The sequence below is a fragment of the Danio rerio genome, chromosome 20 (genome assembly GCF_052040795.2).
Source record: "Danio rerio strain M-AB ecotype USA chromosome 20, GRCz13ab, whole genome shotgun sequence".
Classification (NCBI taxonomy): Eukaryota; Metazoa; Chordata; class Actinopteri; order Cypriniformes; family Danionidae; genus Danio; species Danio rerio.
In genome coordinates, this window is record NC_141040.1 from 59,125,486 (window position 1) to 59,146,256 (window position 20,771).

The 20,771-nt window shown below is 39.3% G+C and overlaps 2 protein-coding genes across 22 annotated transcripts in view; both read left to right on the forward strand.

Moving 5' to 3' along the window:
* Nucleotides 1–11,069, forward strand: cipcb (CLOCK-interacting pacemaker b). Of its 3 annotated transcripts, none has more exons than XR_015518967.1 (5): nt 1–198; nt 1,969–2,101; nt 2,442–2,575; nt 4,645–5,497; nt 5,572–8,658. XR_015518967.1 is itself a non-coding variant. In XM_087298913.1 (5 exons), exons 2-4 carry the CDS (start codon nt 1,897–1,899, stop codon nt 5,362–5,364), a joined length of 1,059 nt encoding a protein of 352 aa, XP_087155039.1. In that variant the 5' UTR covers nt 1–859; nt 1,266–1,896; the 3' UTR covers nt 5,365–5,378; nt 10,470–11,069. The 3 variants fall into 3 exon arrangements, 2 of the variants coding, with proteins under 2 accessions (XP_087155039.1, XP_087155040.1); XM_087298913.1 differs by lacking the exon at nt 5,572–8,658 and adding an exon at nt 10,470–11,069 and having other exon boundaries at nt 1–859; nt 1,266–2,101; nt 4,645–5,378; XM_087298914.1 differs by lacking the exon at nt 5,572–8,658 and adding an exon at nt 10,470–11,069 and having other exon boundaries at nt 4,645–5,378.
* znf410 (zinc finger protein 410) overlaps nt 4,921–20,771 on the forward strand; it is a 22,563-nt gene continuing 6,712 nt past the window's right edge. For 6 of the 19 annotated variants that reach the window (XR_015517520.2, XR_015517521.2, XR_015517519.2 and 3 more), the window contains exons 1-4: nt 12,505–12,577; nt 13,131–13,216; nt 13,305–13,356; nt 18,256–18,352. Coding sequence is in view for 14 of the 19 variants with exons in the window: in XM_087296512.2 (XP_087152638.1) it covers nt 13,324–13,356; nt 18,256–18,352 (130 nt within the window). In the remaining 5 variants the exon portion in view is untranslated. 19 annotated transcript variants of the gene reach the window in all.

The following is a 20,771-nucleotide window of genomic DNA, read 5'->3' on the forward strand; positions in this document are numbered from 1 at the left end:
GAGCGTGTTTTGCGTGACGGGTTTGAGCAGGGCGTCTGACCGACGCGACGTACCCAAAAATCGGCAAATAACTGTGAAAATCGCCGCTGTGATCGATCTCACTGACCGGGTTTGTGGAGGAGCGCGGATATACCGGGTTTTGAGCCGTCATTCACCGGGATTCCCTCCGGATGAGCGGTCGGTCATCGGCGCTCACACGTAAGCCGTCCGCCGCTGCTTCTGCACTCAATAAATAGATTAATAGTACATAAATCAGTAAATCGGTGCGTGTGAGGTAATAAAGCGCGACTCTCGTCTGCTTTTCTCGTGGTAAAGCTGCAGTGTTGATGGCTGCTGCTTTGCTTTAGCCTGCACCGCCATGACTGGAGTTTAAATATTGGATAACGATATGAAACATTAACATAAACGTCCAGCACGGGTAAATGTAAACCGAGATTATAAGATCTTTGACAGCTGACGACCAGAGACGCTGGAGATTAACGTTAAATGGGTCAGCTGGTTTACGCCGCGGCTCGGCCTGATGACGTCACGACACCGGAACGTCAATATACACAGCGGTGATGTAAACTGAAGAGTTCTCTAATTATATGATAACAACATGCATTATTTCTGCGGTGATAATCACCTTTACTTCTGTGTGTGGTATGATTGCGGAGATCTCATTGAAATATGAAAACGCCTGGCATTTAGTTAAGGTTTAAACATTTATTGAACCATATACTGTGTTCATCATAATATTGTTATTAAATGCTGTAGCATATTACTGTAGTGAACTGAAACACTAATAAATACTGTAGTATGCTTTAGTTTTACTACAGTAAACAGCGGTGTGTTGTAGAATAGTAACTAATACCCTACAGCCCTGCTGAAAAATCCAGCTTAAACCAGCCTAGGCTGGTTGGCTGGTTTTAGCTGGTCGACCAGGCTGGTTTTAGAGGGGTTTTGGCCATTTCCAGGCTGGTTTCCAGCCATTTCCAGCCTGGTCTTAGCTGGTCAGGCTGGGAGATGACCAGCTAAAACCAGCTTGACCAGCCTAGCCAAGCTGGGAGTCCAGCCAAAACCAGCTATATCCAGCTTAAACCAGGCTGGTCAAGCTGGTTTTAGCTGGATTTGGCTGGTCATTTTCCAGCCTGACCAGCTAAGACCAGGCTGGAAATGGCTGGAAACCAGCCTGGAAATTACCAAAACCCCTCTAAAACCAGCCTGGTCAACCAGCTAAAACCAGCCAACCAGCCTAGGCTGGTTTAAGCTGGATTTTTCAGCAGGGAGATGATGAAAAGCTCAGTGTTGGCTCGTTTGTTTCTATTACCGAAGTTCTTGTTGTGTTACCATAGCAACAGGAGAATCGCCGTAACAGATTAATTACTATAGCTGTTGTGTTGCCATAGCAACTGTAGAATCACCACAACAGATTAAATACTATAGTTGTTGTGTTACCGTAGCAACAGGAATCGCCATAACAGATAAATTACTATAGCTCTTGTGTTACCATAGCAACTGTAGAATCATCACAAAACACTAAATCCTATAGTCTCGTGTTACCATAGCAACTGTAGAATCACCACAACAGATTAAATGCTATAGTTGTTGTGCTACCATAGCGACTGTAAAATCCCCACTGCAGATTAATTCAGGTGCTTTACTGTAGTATGGTTGAGAAACACTACAGCATTTACTCTAAAGTGCTATCGTTGTGGGATTTTCAAAGATGCATTATTCTCTTTCTCCCAGGTTCTAATATAAAATACTCTAATTCTGTATATTCTCTACTGATAAACAAGACATGGTGATTAGTAACTTCATAATAATCCCTCTAGTAACACTTTGATAACAAGGTTACATTAATGAAGCTCTAGTGAGCTAAACCAACAGCAGTCCTGAAGATCCAGATGTGCAATGGGTTTTATTGAGGAGTGTGTTCTGAGAGTTCAGACGCGACATTATTGGGCTCATTCTGTTGATGTTCAGGTGTTCAAGCCGGTTCGGAGGAGGAGGAGGAAGAGGATGAAGGGTGAAGCACACCTGAGGGCGATGGGCAGATTTAAAAACAGACGGATGGAGAAGTCCAAGAAGGACTCGGAGAGAGATTCAGGCTTCTCAGGTGTGTGTTACTGCATCTCACCACTCTCTGATGGTCAAGCCCTGTAGCTGACTCTCTCTTTCTCTGTGTGTGTGTGTGTTTGTGTTTGTCTGTTTGTGTGTGTTTGTTTGTTTGTGTGCATGTATGTGTTTGTATGTATGTATGCATGTATGTATGTATGTATGTATGTATGTTTGTTTGTATCTGTGTGTGTGTGTGTGCACTTGTGTTTGCATGCATGCATGTATGTTTGTTTGTTCGTGCGTGTGCATGTGTTTTGTGTGTGTGTGTGTGTGTGTGTGTGTGTGTATGCATGTGTACTATGTGTGTTTGCTTCTGTCTGTGTGTGTATGTGTTACAGACAGCAGTGCGGTGGATCAGACAGATGCAGATGATGATTCTCGTCCGCATGCATCGCAGCTCACTGCAGTGGTGGGCGGAGCTCTGCAGGGCTTGCAGCCAATGATCATCATGAACAATGTTGTTCTTAATCAGGTGAGCGTCACACCTTCATCACACTGGGAGAACACACTGTACTGTCATTGAGTGTTGCTGTAGTTCTTGCCATATAATGTTTCCTATGAGAAATGCCATTTTTATTAGGTACTGTTTTCAGATCATTTATTTTCATGATGATCCCTTTAAAATAGACAGGTGGCCTTGGTCAGACTGATTATTATTCAAGTCTAATCTGAATATGTGTTCATGTGCAATCTGAATATACATTAATATTCATGTCTAATTTGAATGTGTTATTATTTACATCTAATCTGAATATGCTTTATTAATGTTTAATCTGAATGTGCATTATTTACATCTAATCTATGCACTATTATAATGCATGTCTAATCTAAATAGACATAATTATTTACGTATTATCTAAATATGCATTATCATTTGTCTAATCTGAATATACATCATTATTATGCATTATGTCTAAATTTGCAACATTTATCTATAATCTGAATAGGCATTAATTTTTATTCACAAATAATCTAAATAATAATATTAATCACATATAACCTGAATATGCGTTATTATTCACGTCTTATTTGAATACGAGTTATTTTTCATGTCTAATCTAAAAATGCATTATTATTATCATCTAATCTGAATATGCATTATAATTCACACAATCTGAATATGCGTTATTCATATCTAATTTATATACAAGTTATTATTTTTTACATCTAACCTGAATATGCATTATTATTCTCATCTAACCTGAATGTGCATTACTATTTTCATGCATTACTATTGTATGCATGATTATTCTGCTCTAATCTGAATAAGCATCATTCACGTCTAATCTGAATATGCATTAACATTATCATCTAATCTGAATATGCATTATTTTTCTCATCTTATTTGAATATGCATTATTATTTACGTCTAATCTGAATATGCATTATCAAACACATCTAATCTAAATATGCATTATCATTTACTTCTAATCTGAATATGCATTATCATTCTCATCTAATCTGAATATGCATTATTATTCACATCTAATCTGAATATGCATTATTATTCACATCTAATCTGAATATGCATTATTATTCACATCTAATCTGAATATGCATTATCATTTACTTCTAATCTAAATATGCATTATCATTCTCATCTCATCTGAATATGCATTATCATTCACATCTAATCTGAATATGCATTATCATTCTCATCTAACCTGAATATGCATTATCATTCTCATCTAATCTGAATATGCATTATCATTCTCATCTAACCTGAATATGCATTATCATTCTCATCTAATCTGAATATGCATTATCATTCTCATCTAATCTGAATATGCATTATCATTCTCATCTAATCTAAATATGCATTATCATTCTCATCTAATCTGAATATGCATTATCATTATCATTCTCATTTAATCTAAATATGCATTATTATTCACATCTAATCTGAATATGCATTATCATTCTCATCTAATCTAAATATGCATTATTATTCACATCTAATCTGAATATGCATTATTATTCACATCTAATCTGAATATGCATTATCATTCTCATCTAATCTGAATATGCATTATTATTCACATCTAATCTGAATATGCATTATCATTCACGTCTAATCTGAATATGCATTATCATTCTCATCTAATCTGAATATGCATTATCATTCTCATCTAATCTAAATATGCATTATCATTCTCATCTAATCTGAATATGCATTATCATTATCATTCTCATTTAATCTAAATATGCATTATTATTCACATCTAATCTGAATATGCATTATCATTCTCATCTAATCTAAATATGCATTATTATTCACATCTAATCTGAATATGCATTATTATTCACATCTAATCTGAATATGCATTATCATTCTCATCTAATCTGAATATGCATTATTATTCTCATCTAATCTGAATATGCATTATCATTCTCATCTAATCTGAATATGCATTATTATTCTCATCTAATCTGAATATGCATTATCATTCTCATCTAATCTGAATATGCATCATCATTCTCATCTAATCTGAATATGAACTATTATTCTGGTCTAATCTGAATATCCATGTGTGTTTGCAGCCTTCTGAAAGCTCTGCTTCTTTGAAGCCATGGTTCAGTCCTGCAGTGGAGGTCCTCCAGCAGCCGCAGGTGGTGTTCCTTCAGCCCGTGGTCCCACAGAGAAGCTCAAACACACCCAAAACTCAACTCTCCAAACGCCGGCGGCACAAGAAGTACCTGCCAATCCTCAAATCATACGCCAGAATCGCTCCTCATCCACACAAGAGCTCCACTAGCAGCTCAGTGTCCAGCTCCAGCTCCACTTCCTCCATCAGGAGCTCTGCCTCCAATCCTACCGAACACAGGCAAACGGACGCTACACCACCAGTTGCTTCTGTACATCCACAAAACACGCCTGCAGATGGCGCTAAAGACACAGAATGCATGCTCGCATCTCAAACAGCAGAATGCACGCTAGCATCTCAATCCACAGAGCGCACACTAGCATCTAAATCTACTGAATGCACGCTAGCAGCTCAATCCACGCTAGCAATACCGCTCCATTCTGAAACGGAAAGTAAAACCAAACGTTTCTGCAACACCTACAACATCCTGAGTAAATCCGGTCTGCTCGACATCACGCTGCGCACCAAAGAGCTAATCCGGCAAAACCGGCGCACGCAGACGGAGCTGGACCGCCTGCGCAAACACACAGAGCTGTTTCTGGAGGCACTGCAGACAGGGGACGCGGAGATCTGGAGCCGGCTGCAGACGGACATGGAGACCCACACATCATCATGATGAAGATGATGACGGTTGGTCTCGTGTCCTGACTAAATGTGTACAAATTATTCAATCTAGAAGCGTTTTGTTGAGGAGGAGGAGTTCTTGTTTTCTGAAATGAGTTAAATGAAGTGTGTTTTAGTTTAAACCAGCTATATAATCTGCCAATGGGGGAAGCAGAATTATCATATTTCAACAACATTATTCTGCTTCCCCCATTGGCAGATTATTCTGCATGAATTAAGGAGAAACCCTCTTCATTTCTGAAAACAACACTCTATTCTCTGCTTGTCTAGAAAGTGCTTCTTGTTTAAAGAGTTTGTTGATATCTAGACTAGACAAAGACAAAACTGTAAGCAAGAGAAGCATTTTTACAGTGTACGTCCATGACTGAGACTCCTGGATCGATTCTGATATGTTTCTGAATGCATCGTGACTCTTTAGATTGGTGTTTTAGTATAGAAGGTCGATATTGTACGCAAAATAATAATATAATAGTATAATAATGATAAAACCGACAATCAGTTTGTGCAATGACGTATTACAGTAGCATGTGTGCAGTACAGTAGTGCATTGACAAGTCTGTTTAAAAACAACAGACATATTTACGCTACATGCTAATATAGGAACTATATTTTAGTTGGAACTTGCTACACAACTGTTAAAAAGTATGTTAAATTGTCGTATGAATGCATTTCAGATGTTCTGCAGTCTCTATTTGTCATGATCACATGACCTCCCTGCGTCAGTTGCATCGCTTCGCTCACTTTCTTGAATTCTCTCGCAGTGCATTATTGGATATTGTAACGTTCATTATATGCGCACTTTAGAATCTCGCCGCAAGTAATGGATCAGCCGGGAACTTCTCACATACTGTTTAACAATGCTATGAATGTCTGCGACTTCAGATGCAGCTTTAGACTTTAAGTTCACTTCATAACAGTCGAGTTTTTGAAATAATGAGTTGTTTACTTATTGCAACACACTTTGCGCTCGCGCTCCTTTGTCGTTGCTAGGCGACCATTAATAATTTTCTCAGAGGATGACAAGCAAAACATTGTTGACACAGGTTTTATTATTGTGTGCATTGTGTTTGTCTGAAGTAATTAGTCTATTGAAATGTGTATATTTCATACCAAGTATGAAGCTGATTGTTAATTCTTATTCAGTGATTCGCGATGCGACATTCTTAAAAGTTGAGATGTTTTCAACTGGGTTCACCTGGAAAGCATGTACGTGTCATCGGTAATAATGGACTTGCAGGCTGACATGTGAACAGCCCCTTCAACACAAGAGTGCCATCTAGTGTTAAGTATGTATGAAACAGAAATAACATGACAGTGTGTGAAATAAATTATCATTAATATCATTATTGCAATAATAAAATATAAACATTTGGATACATCCTACATTCTAGACTAGTTTTAACAGCACACGGCGCTCTAGGCTAGTTTTTAACAGCAGATGGCAATCTAGTCTAGTTTATAAACAGTTAGACGGCGCTCTAGGCTAGTGTATTAACAGTAGATGGCGCTCTAGGCTAGTTTTAAACAGCAGACGACGCTTTAGGCTAGTTTATAAACAGTTAGACGGCGCTCTAGGCTAGTTTATAAACAGCAGATGGCACTCTAGACCAGTTTTAAACTGCTGGTGGCAATCTAGTCTAGTTTATAAACAGCAGATGGCGCTCCAGTCTAGTTTAAAAACAGCAGATGGCGCTCTAGGCTAGCTTATAAACAACAAATGGCACTCTGCTAGTTTATAAACAGTTAGATGGCTCTCTAGGCTAGTGTATAAACAGTAGATGGCGCTCTAGGCCAGTTTTAAACAGCAGATGACGGTCTAGGCTAGTTTATAAACAGTTAGACGGCGCTCTAGGCTAGTTTATAAACACCAGATGGCACTCTAGGCTAGTTTATAAACAGTAGATGGCGCGCTAGGCCAGTTTTAAACTGCAAATGGCGCTCTAGGCTAGTTTATAAACAGTTAGACGGCACTCTAGGGTAGTTTATAAACAACTGATGGCGCTCTTGGCCAGTTTTAAACAGCAGACGACGCTCTTGGCTAGTTTATAAACAGCAGACGACGCTCTAGGCTAGTTCATAAACAGCAGATGACGCTCTAGGCTAGTTTATAAACAGCAGACTGCGCTCTAGGCTAGTTTATAAACAGCAGACTGCGCTCTAGGCTAGTTTATAAACAGCAGACGGCGCTCTAGGCTAGTTTATAAACAGCAGATGGCGCTCTAGGCTAGTTTATAAACAGCAGACTGCGCTCTAGGCTAGTTTATAAACAGCAGATGGCGCTCTAGGCTAGTTTATAAACAGCAGATGGCGCTCTAGGCTAGTTTATAAACAGCAGAACGCGCTCTAAGCTAGTTTATAAACAGCAGATGGCGCTCTAGGCTAGTTTATAAACAGCAGATGGCGCTCTAGGCTAGTTTATAAACAGCAGATGGCGCTCTAGGCTAGTTTATAAACAGCAGATGGCGCTCTAGGCTAGTTTATAAACAGCAGATGGCGCTCTAGGCTAGTTTATAAATAGCAGAACACGCTCTAGGCTAGTTTATAAACAGCAGATGGCACTTTAGGCTAGTTTATAAACAGTAAACGATGGCAGTAGATAACCACAGCAGTTTAGACACCATTTTCAGTGTATTTCCACCACCACAGAGGGATTAACTCCTGCAAATATGTCTGATAATCTACATTGTTTGCAGATATTTAAGAAATATGAATGTAATCTGCTCTAACACCACGGGATTAATGTAAACACTCACTTTTAGCAGTTATGTAATAAACGTACGCCTTTAAAAATGTTATGCATCATTTAGGTTTATGCGGTGTGTGTCAGGAATTAAAGGCAAGCAGAGTACAGCTGTTTTGAAGCAAACAGCGCCATCTGCTGCTCAACTGCACTGTCATTCTGTTAAAGGGAGAATAGCGATGCATTCAGAAAACTAATGCAGAATCATTTCTGGATCAGTCAGTGCAGCTTTATGATGCATAATTCTGCATTATACATGTGACTGTATGTTGAGGGTGTAAAAACAGACTGACGGTTGTTCATCGCTCTTTAATAAGCTTCTGCCTTAACCGTGTTCAGCACATCAATGGTTTACACGCCGCTCTCTTTACAGATCAATGCATTGAGCCTCCGTCCGTGTTCAGCACAGAAATATTCACATTAATAGCTTCAGTTCCTGCTGATCGAGATGTGTGTTTTAGCATCACAGAATGTGGAATATGAGTGAAATAAAGTGTCCTGCTGCTACAGGATACCGTAATAATGATAATAATTAGCAACTTTGAATGTCTTGATTATGACTTTTGCTTTAAATCTGAGGGAAAAAGTCTGAATTGAGTTCAGATTTGCTGCTGTTTTATTTTCTTGAAATGGTATTGCAGTTTGCAGATTTCAGCATGGACGTTTTGCAGTTATGAGACTGAAAGTCTAATTGTGAAATCCAGAAGTTGCTATTTTGCCTTTTTGATTCCTGCAGAAACAGGTTTTCAGCTCACTCTGACCTATAGCTCATGAACATGGTAAAAGTTCAGCTCAGATTTCACTGCAAAATCAAATCAAATTTGCCAGTATTGAAATCTCTCGTCTGTCTAAGGACTGTAAGGCAGGACATCACAGCTGAATATAGAGGAAAATGTTGATCAATCACAGCACATTAGATTTAAATATGCAAATGATGCTAAACATGCACTAATTTGCATACATTTTTCAGAATAGAAATCAGATTTTGAGACATCCCATTCACAGAGATCACTCCAGATATCAGTTTACCAGAAAATCAAGTGAGATCTGAATTAAACCTGCAGCCTGCAGTGTCTCGCCTTCAGATATTTCAGCAGATCGTGAAGTAATTCACTGCTCATCAGCCAATCAGAATGCAGAGTGGTAGTATAAATATACATATAGCAGTGGCTCTGCAGGTGAAGGTGAATTATGGGATGGATATGAGAAAGAATGCTGTTGATTGTGTGTGTGTGTGTGTGTGTGTGTGTGTGTGTGTGTGTGTGTGTGTGTGTGTGTGTGTGTGTGTGTGTGTGTGTGTGTGTGTGTGTGTGTGTGTGTGTGTGTGTGTGTGTGTGTGTGTGTGTGTGTGTGTGTGTGTGTGTGTGTGTGTGTGTGTGTGTGTGTGTGAGAGAGGATTCTGCTCTCGTCTTGCCTTCTACTCAGTGAAGTCTCGCTCATTGTTTCTGATGGCTCAGCTTCAGTGGCAGCTGCTGCATTCTTATGTCTAAAATCATTGCTCGTGTTTAATAATGATAACAATAACATAGCTTTCATATTCCATACACTGACTATACGTGTGTGTGTGTCTGTGCTTTTGTGCAGTGCAATACAGCGTGCATAAAAATAAATAAGGAAATTCTCACTTGATTTCTCACAAATTCTGAGGAAAACTCTGGATCATGAGATATAAACTAGTGATCAGGAAAAATTATGAGCTTTTTTATTTTAAAACATGCACTAATTATTGTGAAATTATATATGCACTCATTTGCATGCATTTTTTTGGAGAAATTAATAATTGGATTGCACAAATTCAAGCAGAGTGTTTAGCATAAATCTGAATATTTAATGCAATTTATAACTAATAATTTATTTTATTTAGAAATCTTTTATTTATTTGTAAATTATACATATATGTGTGTATAACTGTTAAATACACATGTAAATCCTTTTAAAAATTAATAGTTTAAAATTTAAAAATGACCACAGGTGTCAAACTCAGCTACTGGAGGGCCGCAGCTCTGCACTGTCCTAATTAAACACACCTGATCATACTAATGTGTGCTTCAGGCTTGTCTGAAACCTGCAGGTGAGTGATAAAGCAGGGCTGGAACTAAACTGCAGAGCTGCGGCCCTCCAGGAACTGAGCATGACACCTGAGACGTACAATAACATTAGTGTAAATTACATTTAATTCTGCTACATTTTAATTATAATAGCTGTATACATTAATTCATTATACTTTATAAAAGTTAATAAAATAAAGGCATTTATTAATTATGATTATACTAAAAACAGCACTTCTGTTCTCACATGCTATAAACTCAAAGATGTAAGGAAGAACAGCAGAGTTTCCCTTTTATCTGATTGCACAGGAAGAGTTTGGCCTCTCGTGACGCCGTCGCCTTGCAGTGATCAGAGCGTTTTAGTAAGAATCATGAAGAATAATCAGTTTTGATGAAGTGTCGAACTCTTATTAATGCTTCTGTAACTGATGCAGAATAGCATAGATCATGGATCATAGAGCATTGTGAAGCAATACACACACACACACACACACACACATATACTCTCTGCAGACTTTGTGTTGTTGGTTTTTTGTGAGTGTGAAGGTTTTATTAGCTGCCATTGACAGTGAAATGAGTGTTGTGGAGGAGACAGCCCGAAGTGTGTGTAGAGCAGCACTGTGAAGGCGTCTGTGTTTGTGTGTTTGGCTTTTTACTTTTAACATGTCTGTGTGAAGAGATCTGCATACACATCCACATTCATCAGCTGAGCAAAGCCAAAGCTGTGGCTGATCATCCTGATCTGACTCTGTGTGTGTGTTTACGTGTCATTTTATCATCTTTTTTATTAATATTATTTGTATTATTATTTTTTTGTTTGCTTCTTTAAGCTGTGAGAGGGTTTACTGAATAATACACTGTCAACTGTTTTCATGGCAAAACGTTATTAAAATAATTCCAAACGTCAAATGTGTCTCTGGAGATCTGTGTACAATAAATTACATTCATTCATCTTCCTTCAGCTTAGTTCCATTATTAATCAGCGGCTGCTACTGTGGAATGAACCACCAACTATTCCAGCATATGTTTTACACAGCGGATGCCCTTCTAGCTGCAAGCCTGTACTGGGAAACACCCATACACACTCATTCACACACTCATACACTATGGGCAGTGTAGTTGATCAGTTCCCCTATAGCGCATGTGTTTGGACTGTGGGGGAAACCGGAGCACCCGGAGGAAACCCACACCAACACAGGGAGAACATGCAAACCTAACACAGAAGTAACAGATTTTATTTCATAAATATTAAAGTCAACAACTAAATAATTAATTTTTCTCAAGGAAAAAAAATGTAACCATTAAATTATGGATCATTTTAATAGTAAAATGATTAATTAAATGGATTTTTATTGACAGAAATCATGCACACTGAGGAACAATCTGGTGTGAAAACAGCGTTCAGTAGTAAATTGGTAGTAAAATTCACATTTACAGGGGCCAGTGAAGTATTTTCTAACACATCAACACTTTAAAATGTATATATAACTGGCTTTGAGAATGATTCTGTTCAAAAGACTCGAGAGCTCTGATATTTGATTCAATTGAATCTCCAGTAATGTCTGATTCATATTCTTTTGAATCTAGACTCTGTTAATCAGTGTTTATGGTGTTTATCTTCAAATCTGTCAAGTAATGGCAGTGTAAATGTAGTTAGAAATTGAAATTTGTAGTAAATTTCACAATTACGAATAAAACAAATGTTAGATTCTGTTCATAAGAGTCGACAGCGCCGCTTTGTGATTCGATCGAGGTTCCGGTAATGTTACCTGATTCTTCTTTGAAACCGATTCAATTGAACTGATTCAGTTGACAGCCGAAACGAAGCTCCTTGTTTTGGTTAAAATAGCTCTATAAAATACTGTAGTGAAATATGTTAGAAACGGAGAAATGTTAGTAAATTTTGTGTTTTACATTAAGGTAAGCTTAACATTTTGAAGGAGAAAGACTTATAATATTGTTTTATATTTATGTTAAGAATATAACACTTTATATATATATATATATATATATATATATATAAATATATATATATATATATATATATATATATATATATATTTGAAAATCGTTTGGCTTTCAGAAAGATTCTGTTCAAAGGAATCGAGAACCCCGCTTGTGACTCGAATAGAATCTCCTTCTACCAAAGAGCTTAGAATGGTGATTCTATGCTCTTTGCTTCTACTGAACCGATTCTTCTTAAAGACTCAGTGAATCGGTTGCCCGCTGAAATGAAGCCCGGTGTTTCTGTTAAACCATAACGGTGTTTTACTCATGATGAATCTCCTCTCCATCTCTCTGCTCGATCAGCGAGTCATTAGTATCAGCGGAAGTACATCCGGTCACCCGGAAGTGACTCTCCGCGTCTTTGTGTTTGTGTTTATCTGTGCTGCAGAGTGTCAGAGTCCGCGATGCAGGTAAGTCCAGCTGATGTGGATAAACATGATGATTGAGAGATGAATATGATGATTAATGTGCAGCAGAGAGAGCGGGATGGCGGTGGTTTGAGCTCTAGATAGCGCGGACTGATCCGTGCTGCTGTGTTGATGAGGAGTCCGTCATCCGCAGAGCTCTCAGACATCACCAACCGCACAGCCGAGGCTCAGACACTGACCACAGTCCGCTTCACTGCCTGCCCGAGGCCTCCGAGAGCTGAACAGAGGCTTTACAGGTCACTGCTGAGCTCTGGGCGAATATTCAGATGTAATATGCAGATGACATGCTAAATATTCCTGTAGACATCATCATCATCATCATCATCATCATCATCATGCAGGGTGTGTGCTGCAGAACAGCTCAGATGAAGAGTGAATGTCAGACAGCTCTGCTTTACTGTCGCCCTCAGACCTTCAGTAGTGAACACACTGCTCGGGTATTGGAGATCTGAGTGTGTGTTCAGTGATGTTGCTGTGTGTGTGTGTGTTGTCTGAGATGTACTGACTGATTTATCTTGTATTGATTATTGATCAGGTCTCAGCTGTGGTGATTGATCAGTGATGGTGAGGATGGACAGCTGCTTCTTTCTCTGACCAGAGCACACATGATCAGCTGAGCCGGTACACACACACACACACACACACACTGATCCGCTGCTGATGATGATGATGATGAAGATGGTGTATTGATGGTCTCTGATGTCCGCAGATCTCCTGACGCTGACTCCATGCTTTCTGATGAGCTGGACTCCAAACCTGAGGTACAGATGACCACACACACACACACACTCATCATTCAGCCACCATCCTCATAATATATCCAGATGACGTCTGAGTTATCACACATTCAAATTCTTTTAAAAATATTTCCAATATGATGTTTAACAGAGAGCAGATTTCTCCAGCACATTTCTAATCATAACAGTGTTCATAACTCATCTCTAATAACTGATTTATTTCCTCTTTGTCATGATGACAGTAAATAATATTAGACTAGATATTCTTCAAGACACTAGTGTTCAGCTTACAGTGACATGTAAAGGCGTCACTAGGGTAATTAGGGTAAAGTTAGGGTAATTAGGCAAGTCATTGTATAACAGTGGTTTGTTCTGGAGACAATCCAACACTAATATTGCTGAAGGGGCCAATAATATTGACCTTAAAATGAGTTTAAAACTATTAAAAACTGTCGGCCCCAGTGGTGTACTGGTTAGTGCGTCGACACATGCATTCCGGTGCTCGCGCCAACCCAAGTTCGATTCCGCCTTGCGGTCCTATGCCGATCCTTCACCTATCTGTTACCCATGCTTTCCTGTCAATTCTCGACTGTCCTATCAAATAAAGGTGAAAACCCCTAAAAAATAATAATAATAAAAAAAAAACAATTAAAAACTGCTTTTATTCTAGCCGAACTGAAAGAAATATTCAGGGCCAGATTGAATCTGCAGACATTTTAGCTGTTTGAGCAGTATTTTGTATAAAATCTGTGGATTTACTGGGAGTATCGATTTAAAACATGAAATAAAATATGTTAATTTTTATAATGCAAGTCCAATGAGATCCAGCTGTTTGGTAAACAAAGCAATCTCACTTATAACCTAAAGACAGACAGAAAACATGACTACTGTGCATAAACAATATAAACAATGTTATTCTGTAACATTACTGAAATCAATATATTTACACACATTTACATCAGTGAATAGATAAGAGAAGTTTATTTATAAAGTAATGTCGAGAGGATCACGTGATTATGATTGACCACAGCCGGTCCCGCATTAACTAATGCATGATCCACCAATCAGACGATCACTAACCCATTATAAAGAGTCAGGGTTTCTCACTACTGTCGTCATCGATTTGAAGAATCCCCCCTTCCACCCCCACTCCTCCACCTTTCCATTCATAGGGCTGCACGGTGGCTCAGTGGTTGCCTCACAGCAAGAGCGTCACTGGTTCCAGTCCTTAAACCGGCCAGCTGTTGTTTCTGTGTGAGGTCAGCATGTTCTTCCCGTCCTCGCATGGGTTTCCCCCCGGGTTCTCCGCTTTCAACAGTCCAAACACATGCACCATAAGTGAGTTGACCGGTGTAAATTTAGCAGCACAGTCAAGCTCTCATCCAGCAGCACATCTCTCCATAGCAGTCATATTCTGTCATCTGCTCCTACCAAAGGGGAGAGTTCTCCAGATCTACCTGAGCTCAAACTCTCCTCATGCCCTGCAAATGGGAGGAAGTCCCAGGCTCGAGGATCTTATGAGCTCAGGGCTCTCTCCTGTGACAGCATGCCAAACACACTTCATAATCAATCATCAGCTGAGGGTCAACTCCTGGCTAAGAACACAGATTCTGTGTCGGGCAAGACATGAGGCTTACTCTAGAGCACAGGTGTCAAACTCAGTTCCTGGAGGGCCGCAGCTCTGCACAGTTTAGTTCCAACCCTAATTAAACACACCTGATCAAACTCATTGAGTCCTTCAGGCTTGTTTGAAACCTACAGGTAAGTGTGTTGGAGCAGGGGTGGAACTAAACTGTGCAGGGCTTCGGCCCTCCAGGAATTGAGTTTGACACCCCTGCGCTAGAATAACAACATAGAGCCGTTCCACATGTGTGTGTTTCTCTGCGGCAGCAGTGGTCACAGTGTGTAAACTCAGCGCAGTGAATAGGAGAGCAGCACACATCAGGATTCAACATTATTCTACAATCATATTTGAGAAACTCTGAATGGTGTCATCAAGACTTTCAGAAGAGGAAAACAACAGTAGCCGCATTTCCACTGTCGGGCCAGTGTGAGTCAGGGCTTTAATCGGGCCGGGCCAATCGCCCGGGAGGTTGAGCAGTGAGGCTGAAATCATGTCGAGTTTCCACTGTCGGGCTAGTAGCTCACAGCGCATCACGCAAACCCCGCCCCCAGAACATCCCCCGAATCGAACGTCTCACAACCCGCCCACTTTAGCGGGAATCAGGCAGATAAAGCCCACCATCACATCATCACCAAACCATTCAAATGAAGACAACCGACACAAACAAATGAGCTGTTACTGTACAGCAGCACATGATATGTCTATACGCACAGACCTGTGTGTTCCCATTCATCATATTCATTTACTCACTCGCCACTAACAGAGGGACGCAGCGCAGTGAACGCACTAATCCATAATATAAAACCACAGAGATCTGCGTTAATAAAGACAGAAAAATGGAAAGAAAAAAGGAAAAGTGTTTTATAACATCCTCATTTAAATAGACGCCGTCAAACATTCAGCACAAATGCTCCAGAGAGACCTGATTCATTTTTCCGATAGGCTATGACACTTAATAGGGGATTCCCCTTTATTTAAGGATAATTAAGGAAAGTGTTCAGTGTTTCAGCACATAAGAGCAGGTAATACAATATAGCCTGTGTTTCATTGTGCTCAGCAGCTATCCACTATTAAAGCTCTTCATGTATTTAGGAAAGAGAGTCTAGCCTACAGAAAAAAGTCGCCTAGTTTCTGCTTCACTCACCCCAATAATGCTCTGTTTGCATGATTTGATTAATATCATCGTATCCAAATACTTTATAAATAATATTTCAAACCTTCTCCAGGGTTTATTGTTTTTAGAAAATATCTACAATCTTTCTTTTCAGAGAGGCTTTTGTAAAATGAAAGTTTAATATGGCTTAATAACAGTTGGATTTATGTATTGTACATGCCTAAACTGGTTTAGCTTTGGTTAGTTTTATATTGGTTTATTTATTTAATGTGATTTTATTATGTCTGATATTTGTAATTCTTTAAATGATTTCAATATAGCTCAGGCTATTTTATCAAGATACGAGTATTGTTTTGAGCCTACAGAAGTGGACATGAAATATGTAAAGTTTCATGTCTTTCTGTTGTATTTATATTGTGTTTATCTCCAAAATAAATAGCAAAAAGAAAAAAGCCGTGCGGCATCAACAGAGCTGTGAAGGGAGCGCTCTTTTCCTCGGTCTCACACACACACATACAGGCATCTAAACGCGCACAAACACACCTTTAAACTTGACAATAACTCTGGAAAAGCTTTACTGTCTGCTGTGTGTTTAATATGCTGTAAAGATTATTCTGCGTTATTGAAACATCGAGGAGGACGCAGCAAAGAAAAGTCACTTAAATTAAAACTACTTTATTATTTTATGCAACAGCCTTACATTTAAAAGAGAAACATAAGGGCGATCATATGCAAACATTATTTGTTTGGCGCATGTACTCGTGTGTGATCAGAAGACTGTGTCCACACTCCGCCTCTCCTTTCACTTCGCCCCCAAGCCCTAGCTGGCCCTCTTTGGCCCAAGGTATTCGGCGGGCTGAAAAAGGCCGGCCGCTGGCCCTGAGAAAGCCCCGATTTAGCCCGATTAGGCCCCGGATATGACACTAGAAAGGCGACTGGCCTTGGCTCGCCCTGGCTCGCTCGCTTTTGGCATGATAGTGGAAACACAGCTATTGAGAGACTGATAACAGCAGCCAGAGGAGAGAATCATGGCAGATTTACTGTCCTGCACACACACATGCTGCAGTACACACACACACAGCTCACATACACGATCCGCTTATTCGCTTATTGCAATTTGATGCAAAGATGATCTAAAACACACATAAATACAGATAAGTGTTTAATTAACAACGTTGAAGGATTTAAGATGCTGATGAGAGTTAAACGTGTCCATTCTAAGAAACACTGAGAAACATTTGAGATAGAAAGACAATGTTGAATAATTTTGTCTTTAACTGTATATACTTAATACTGTATATATACTTTAACTGTATATATAACTGTATATAAGTCAGAATTATTCGCCCCCTTGGAATTTTGTTTTCTTTTTTAAATATTTCCCAAATGATGTTGAACAGATTGAGGAAATTTTCACAGTATGTCTGATAATATTTGTTCTTCTGGAGAAAGTCTTATTTGTTTTATTTCGGCTAGAATAAAAGCAGTTTTTAATTTTTTTAACACAATTTTAAGGTCAATATTATTAGCTATATTTTGTTTTCGATAGTCTACAGAACAAACCATCGTTATACAATAACTTGCCTAATTACTAGGCCCACACAGAATCTGCGCGCGCAGAATTCCGCAGAATTTCTGCATATTTTTAGCCCATTATTAATTCTGTTTTTTAACTTGAGTAAATTTGTAAATCTGAATTTATTCAGTTTTTATTCAGTAATTTATTACTTTTTATTTAATATATTAAGGTTTTAGTTATTATACTCTGCTGGATACTCCCAAAATAATTCCGCAGAAATCCGCAGATTTTTACCAAAATTCTCCGCAGAAATAGAAAAAATGTCCGCAAAATTAGCCCTGCTAATTACCCTAACCTACTAAGGTACCCGAATTACCCTAGTTAAGCCTTCAAATGTATAGAAGTGTCTTGAAGAATATCTAGTCTAATATTATTTACTGTCATGACAAAGAGAAAATAAATCAGTTATTAGAGATGAGTTATTAACACTGTTATGATTAGAAATGTGCTGGAGAAATCTGCTCTCTGATAAACAGAAATTGGGGTAAAATAAACTGAGGGGTGAATAAAGTTCAACTGTATATAGGATAGTTGTAGATTTATGCATTGTTCAGCAGTGTGTGTGTGTGTCTCTCTCTCTCTCTCTGTGTGTGTGTGTGTGCGCAGCTGTTGGTTGAGTTTGTCCAGAACGCCTGCATCCCGCTGGGTGAGAGTCTGGAGGAGGCCGAGCTCAAGCCCTCCTGTGTGCCGCTGGAGCTGCCAGGTGCCCACACTCAACACTGGACTGATCAGGGCTGTGCTATAGAGCACAAATCTGATGTTGCCAGGTTTTGTTTTCTGTGATCAATATTGTGATGTGAACAGGCATGGGGCGATCACTGTTTTCCAGGTTTATACCACGGTTTGGAAACATCAAGGTTTTAAAAACCACCGAAACATTCTGTTATGCTGTTCCTGCATTTATATAAGCTTGTTTTATTATTAGTGTGTTTTTTACTACTATTTATTTAGTTTATTATGGCAACAGTATCTCCAGCTGAAGAGGAGCATCCTCATCAAACACTACCGTTCCTAAATATTTTAAATGTTTCTTAAATTAAATGTATTGTGTTCAGTGGAGGAAATGTTGTTCTTTTTAACCCGGACAATTAAAATAACGTATTGTAGAGCAGTAATCATAATACCATGACACCGTGATATTTTTATCCAGAGTCATCATACCGTCAGAATATTATACCGGCCCATGCCTAGATGTGAATAGCTTTGACAGTTGTCTGGGCAGTCCAGCAGTGTCCAGCGACAGAAATTGAATAATCACAATGCAAAACTGCTTGTCCTATTATTCTGTGTCTCGTTTCTTGTCCAAATATCTAAACATTGTTAGCAGGGCTTGACATGAACTATTTGATCAGCAGCCACTGTGGCTAGTAGATTTCCAACATTACTAGCCACTCTGCATTTTCACTAGCCACACTTTTGTTGTTGGTAAAATATATCTGATAGAAATAAATTTGACTTTTTATGTTATTGTAACGGAGGCCAGCTAGTGTGTGCTGTGCAGGTAAACCTCACTCCTCTGACCTCTACAGGTGCTCTAGAGGACACTAGAGGTCATGGTCTTTAGCCTCCTTGGTAGAGCGACCGACTCCCATGCGGAAGATCACTGGTTCGATACGAGCTCTGAGCAGGTTGGGTGGTTTAGGACCAGCGGGGGTTACATTATGTCCACATGCCTCCTCATTCATTTCGCTTTTTGTGTGTGTCGTGTATGAGCACATGGGTCAGGGTTTCATGGTGTTGCATGACAATCAGTTTTTATTTCACAGGACTTTTCAGAACTCATATTAGGGATTTACTAAATATATCTCTGACCACACTAAACATAATTTATTATTTCGTATTCACAAATTTTAAATGTGTCAAACAAGCCAAATATTGCTGCATACTATTTATTTAACAAAACATTTCTTAAAACAATTGACATTTAAAAAGTAACTGCTGTAGTGTATCTAAAACTGTGCACAGTACAGTCCTGGCTAAAGCTGCCAGATCACCTGCTAACTACACGTAAATGGGGACTTAATCTCATATTAAAGCAATGTTGATGTAAAAAATGATAAATCGCTTTACCAAAAGTACCTGTAAGCAAAAGAAAGCAGGTGAAAAGCATCCCGTGTGTGATAATGAAAGGATGATCGCACACAAGGTTACCACTAGGCCATTTAATAATCTGTTCAAATAATGGTTAAAGCGAAAGCGGTGCTGCTTACCAAAAGACAAATCTGAAGCGCTTGAAAGCAGCAGGACTGTGGCTGCATGCTCATCACTTTTTGTCTGGTCTATTTGAAAGAGAACCGATCACACCAGTTGCGTTTCTAGGCACGGTTGTTTCACGCTAGGAAACGGGAGCGCGCACGTGTTTAAAACAGCCGAGCGCATCACATCAGCTGTTGGTGCGAGTGATCATCACTTGCTTTCGTTTGCAGGTCTAACCCGCCACAGGGTGTTAATGCTCAGCCCTGACTGTTAGATTAAATAACAGTAGTGTTGTGTTTTCACACACAGAAGAAATAATTCTTGTTTTTTTCCCATAAAACAAGCTCTGATCTGCCAATGGGGTAGGCGAACTCTATTATTGTGATCATGAAATGTAGATATTTGGACTAGAAACAAGACAAACATTCTTTTGCAGAAACAGTGTAAATCATTAAATGCAGACAGCATGTGTCACACCTCCTGACATCATTTCTTGTGCCCGAGGGTTTGAGTCTCTTGAAACGCTCAGTAAAGCACATGCTGATGATGAGCGCTCACTCTGTTCTGGTCAAACACTCAACACTGCAGATCCTGTGATGTGACTGTTGCGGATGCCCATATTGCCATATCCATGCTGAAACCAGATACTGTGCAGCCCTGTTACTAATAATGCTCAGGATAAAGCAGATGCAGCAGGGTGATCTCTGACAGGCTGATCAGCAGCTGCACGGCTGTAGGAGACTGAAGAGTTTAGTCTGAGAGAACAGCCCACTGGATGAGCTTTACCCTGATTATTACACCACTACAGCACACTTTACTCACAGATACAGCCAGACACGGCCTGCAGACAGATTTCGCTATGTCTGCACAGAATATTGCACCTAAATCTGAAGATTTCTGTGTAATGATTTTGGGAGTATTTATAT

What these genes read in the sequence shown, in the direction of transcription:
- cipcb (XM_087298913.1), top strand. Translation starts at nt 1,897, where the DNA reads ATGGGTTTTATTGAGGAGTGTGTTCTGAGAGTTCAGACGCGACATTAT. An exon ending in GAGAGATTCAGGCTTCTCAG is followed by an intron (nt 2,102 to 2,441) that starts GTGTGTGTTACT and finishes TATGTGTTACAG; the next exon opens with ACAGCAGTGCGGTGGATCAG. An exon ending in ACAATGTTGTTCTTAATCAG is followed by an intron (nt 2,576 to 4,644) that starts GTGAGCGTCACA and finishes GTGTGTTTGCAG; the next exon opens with CCTTCTGAAAGCTCTGCTTC.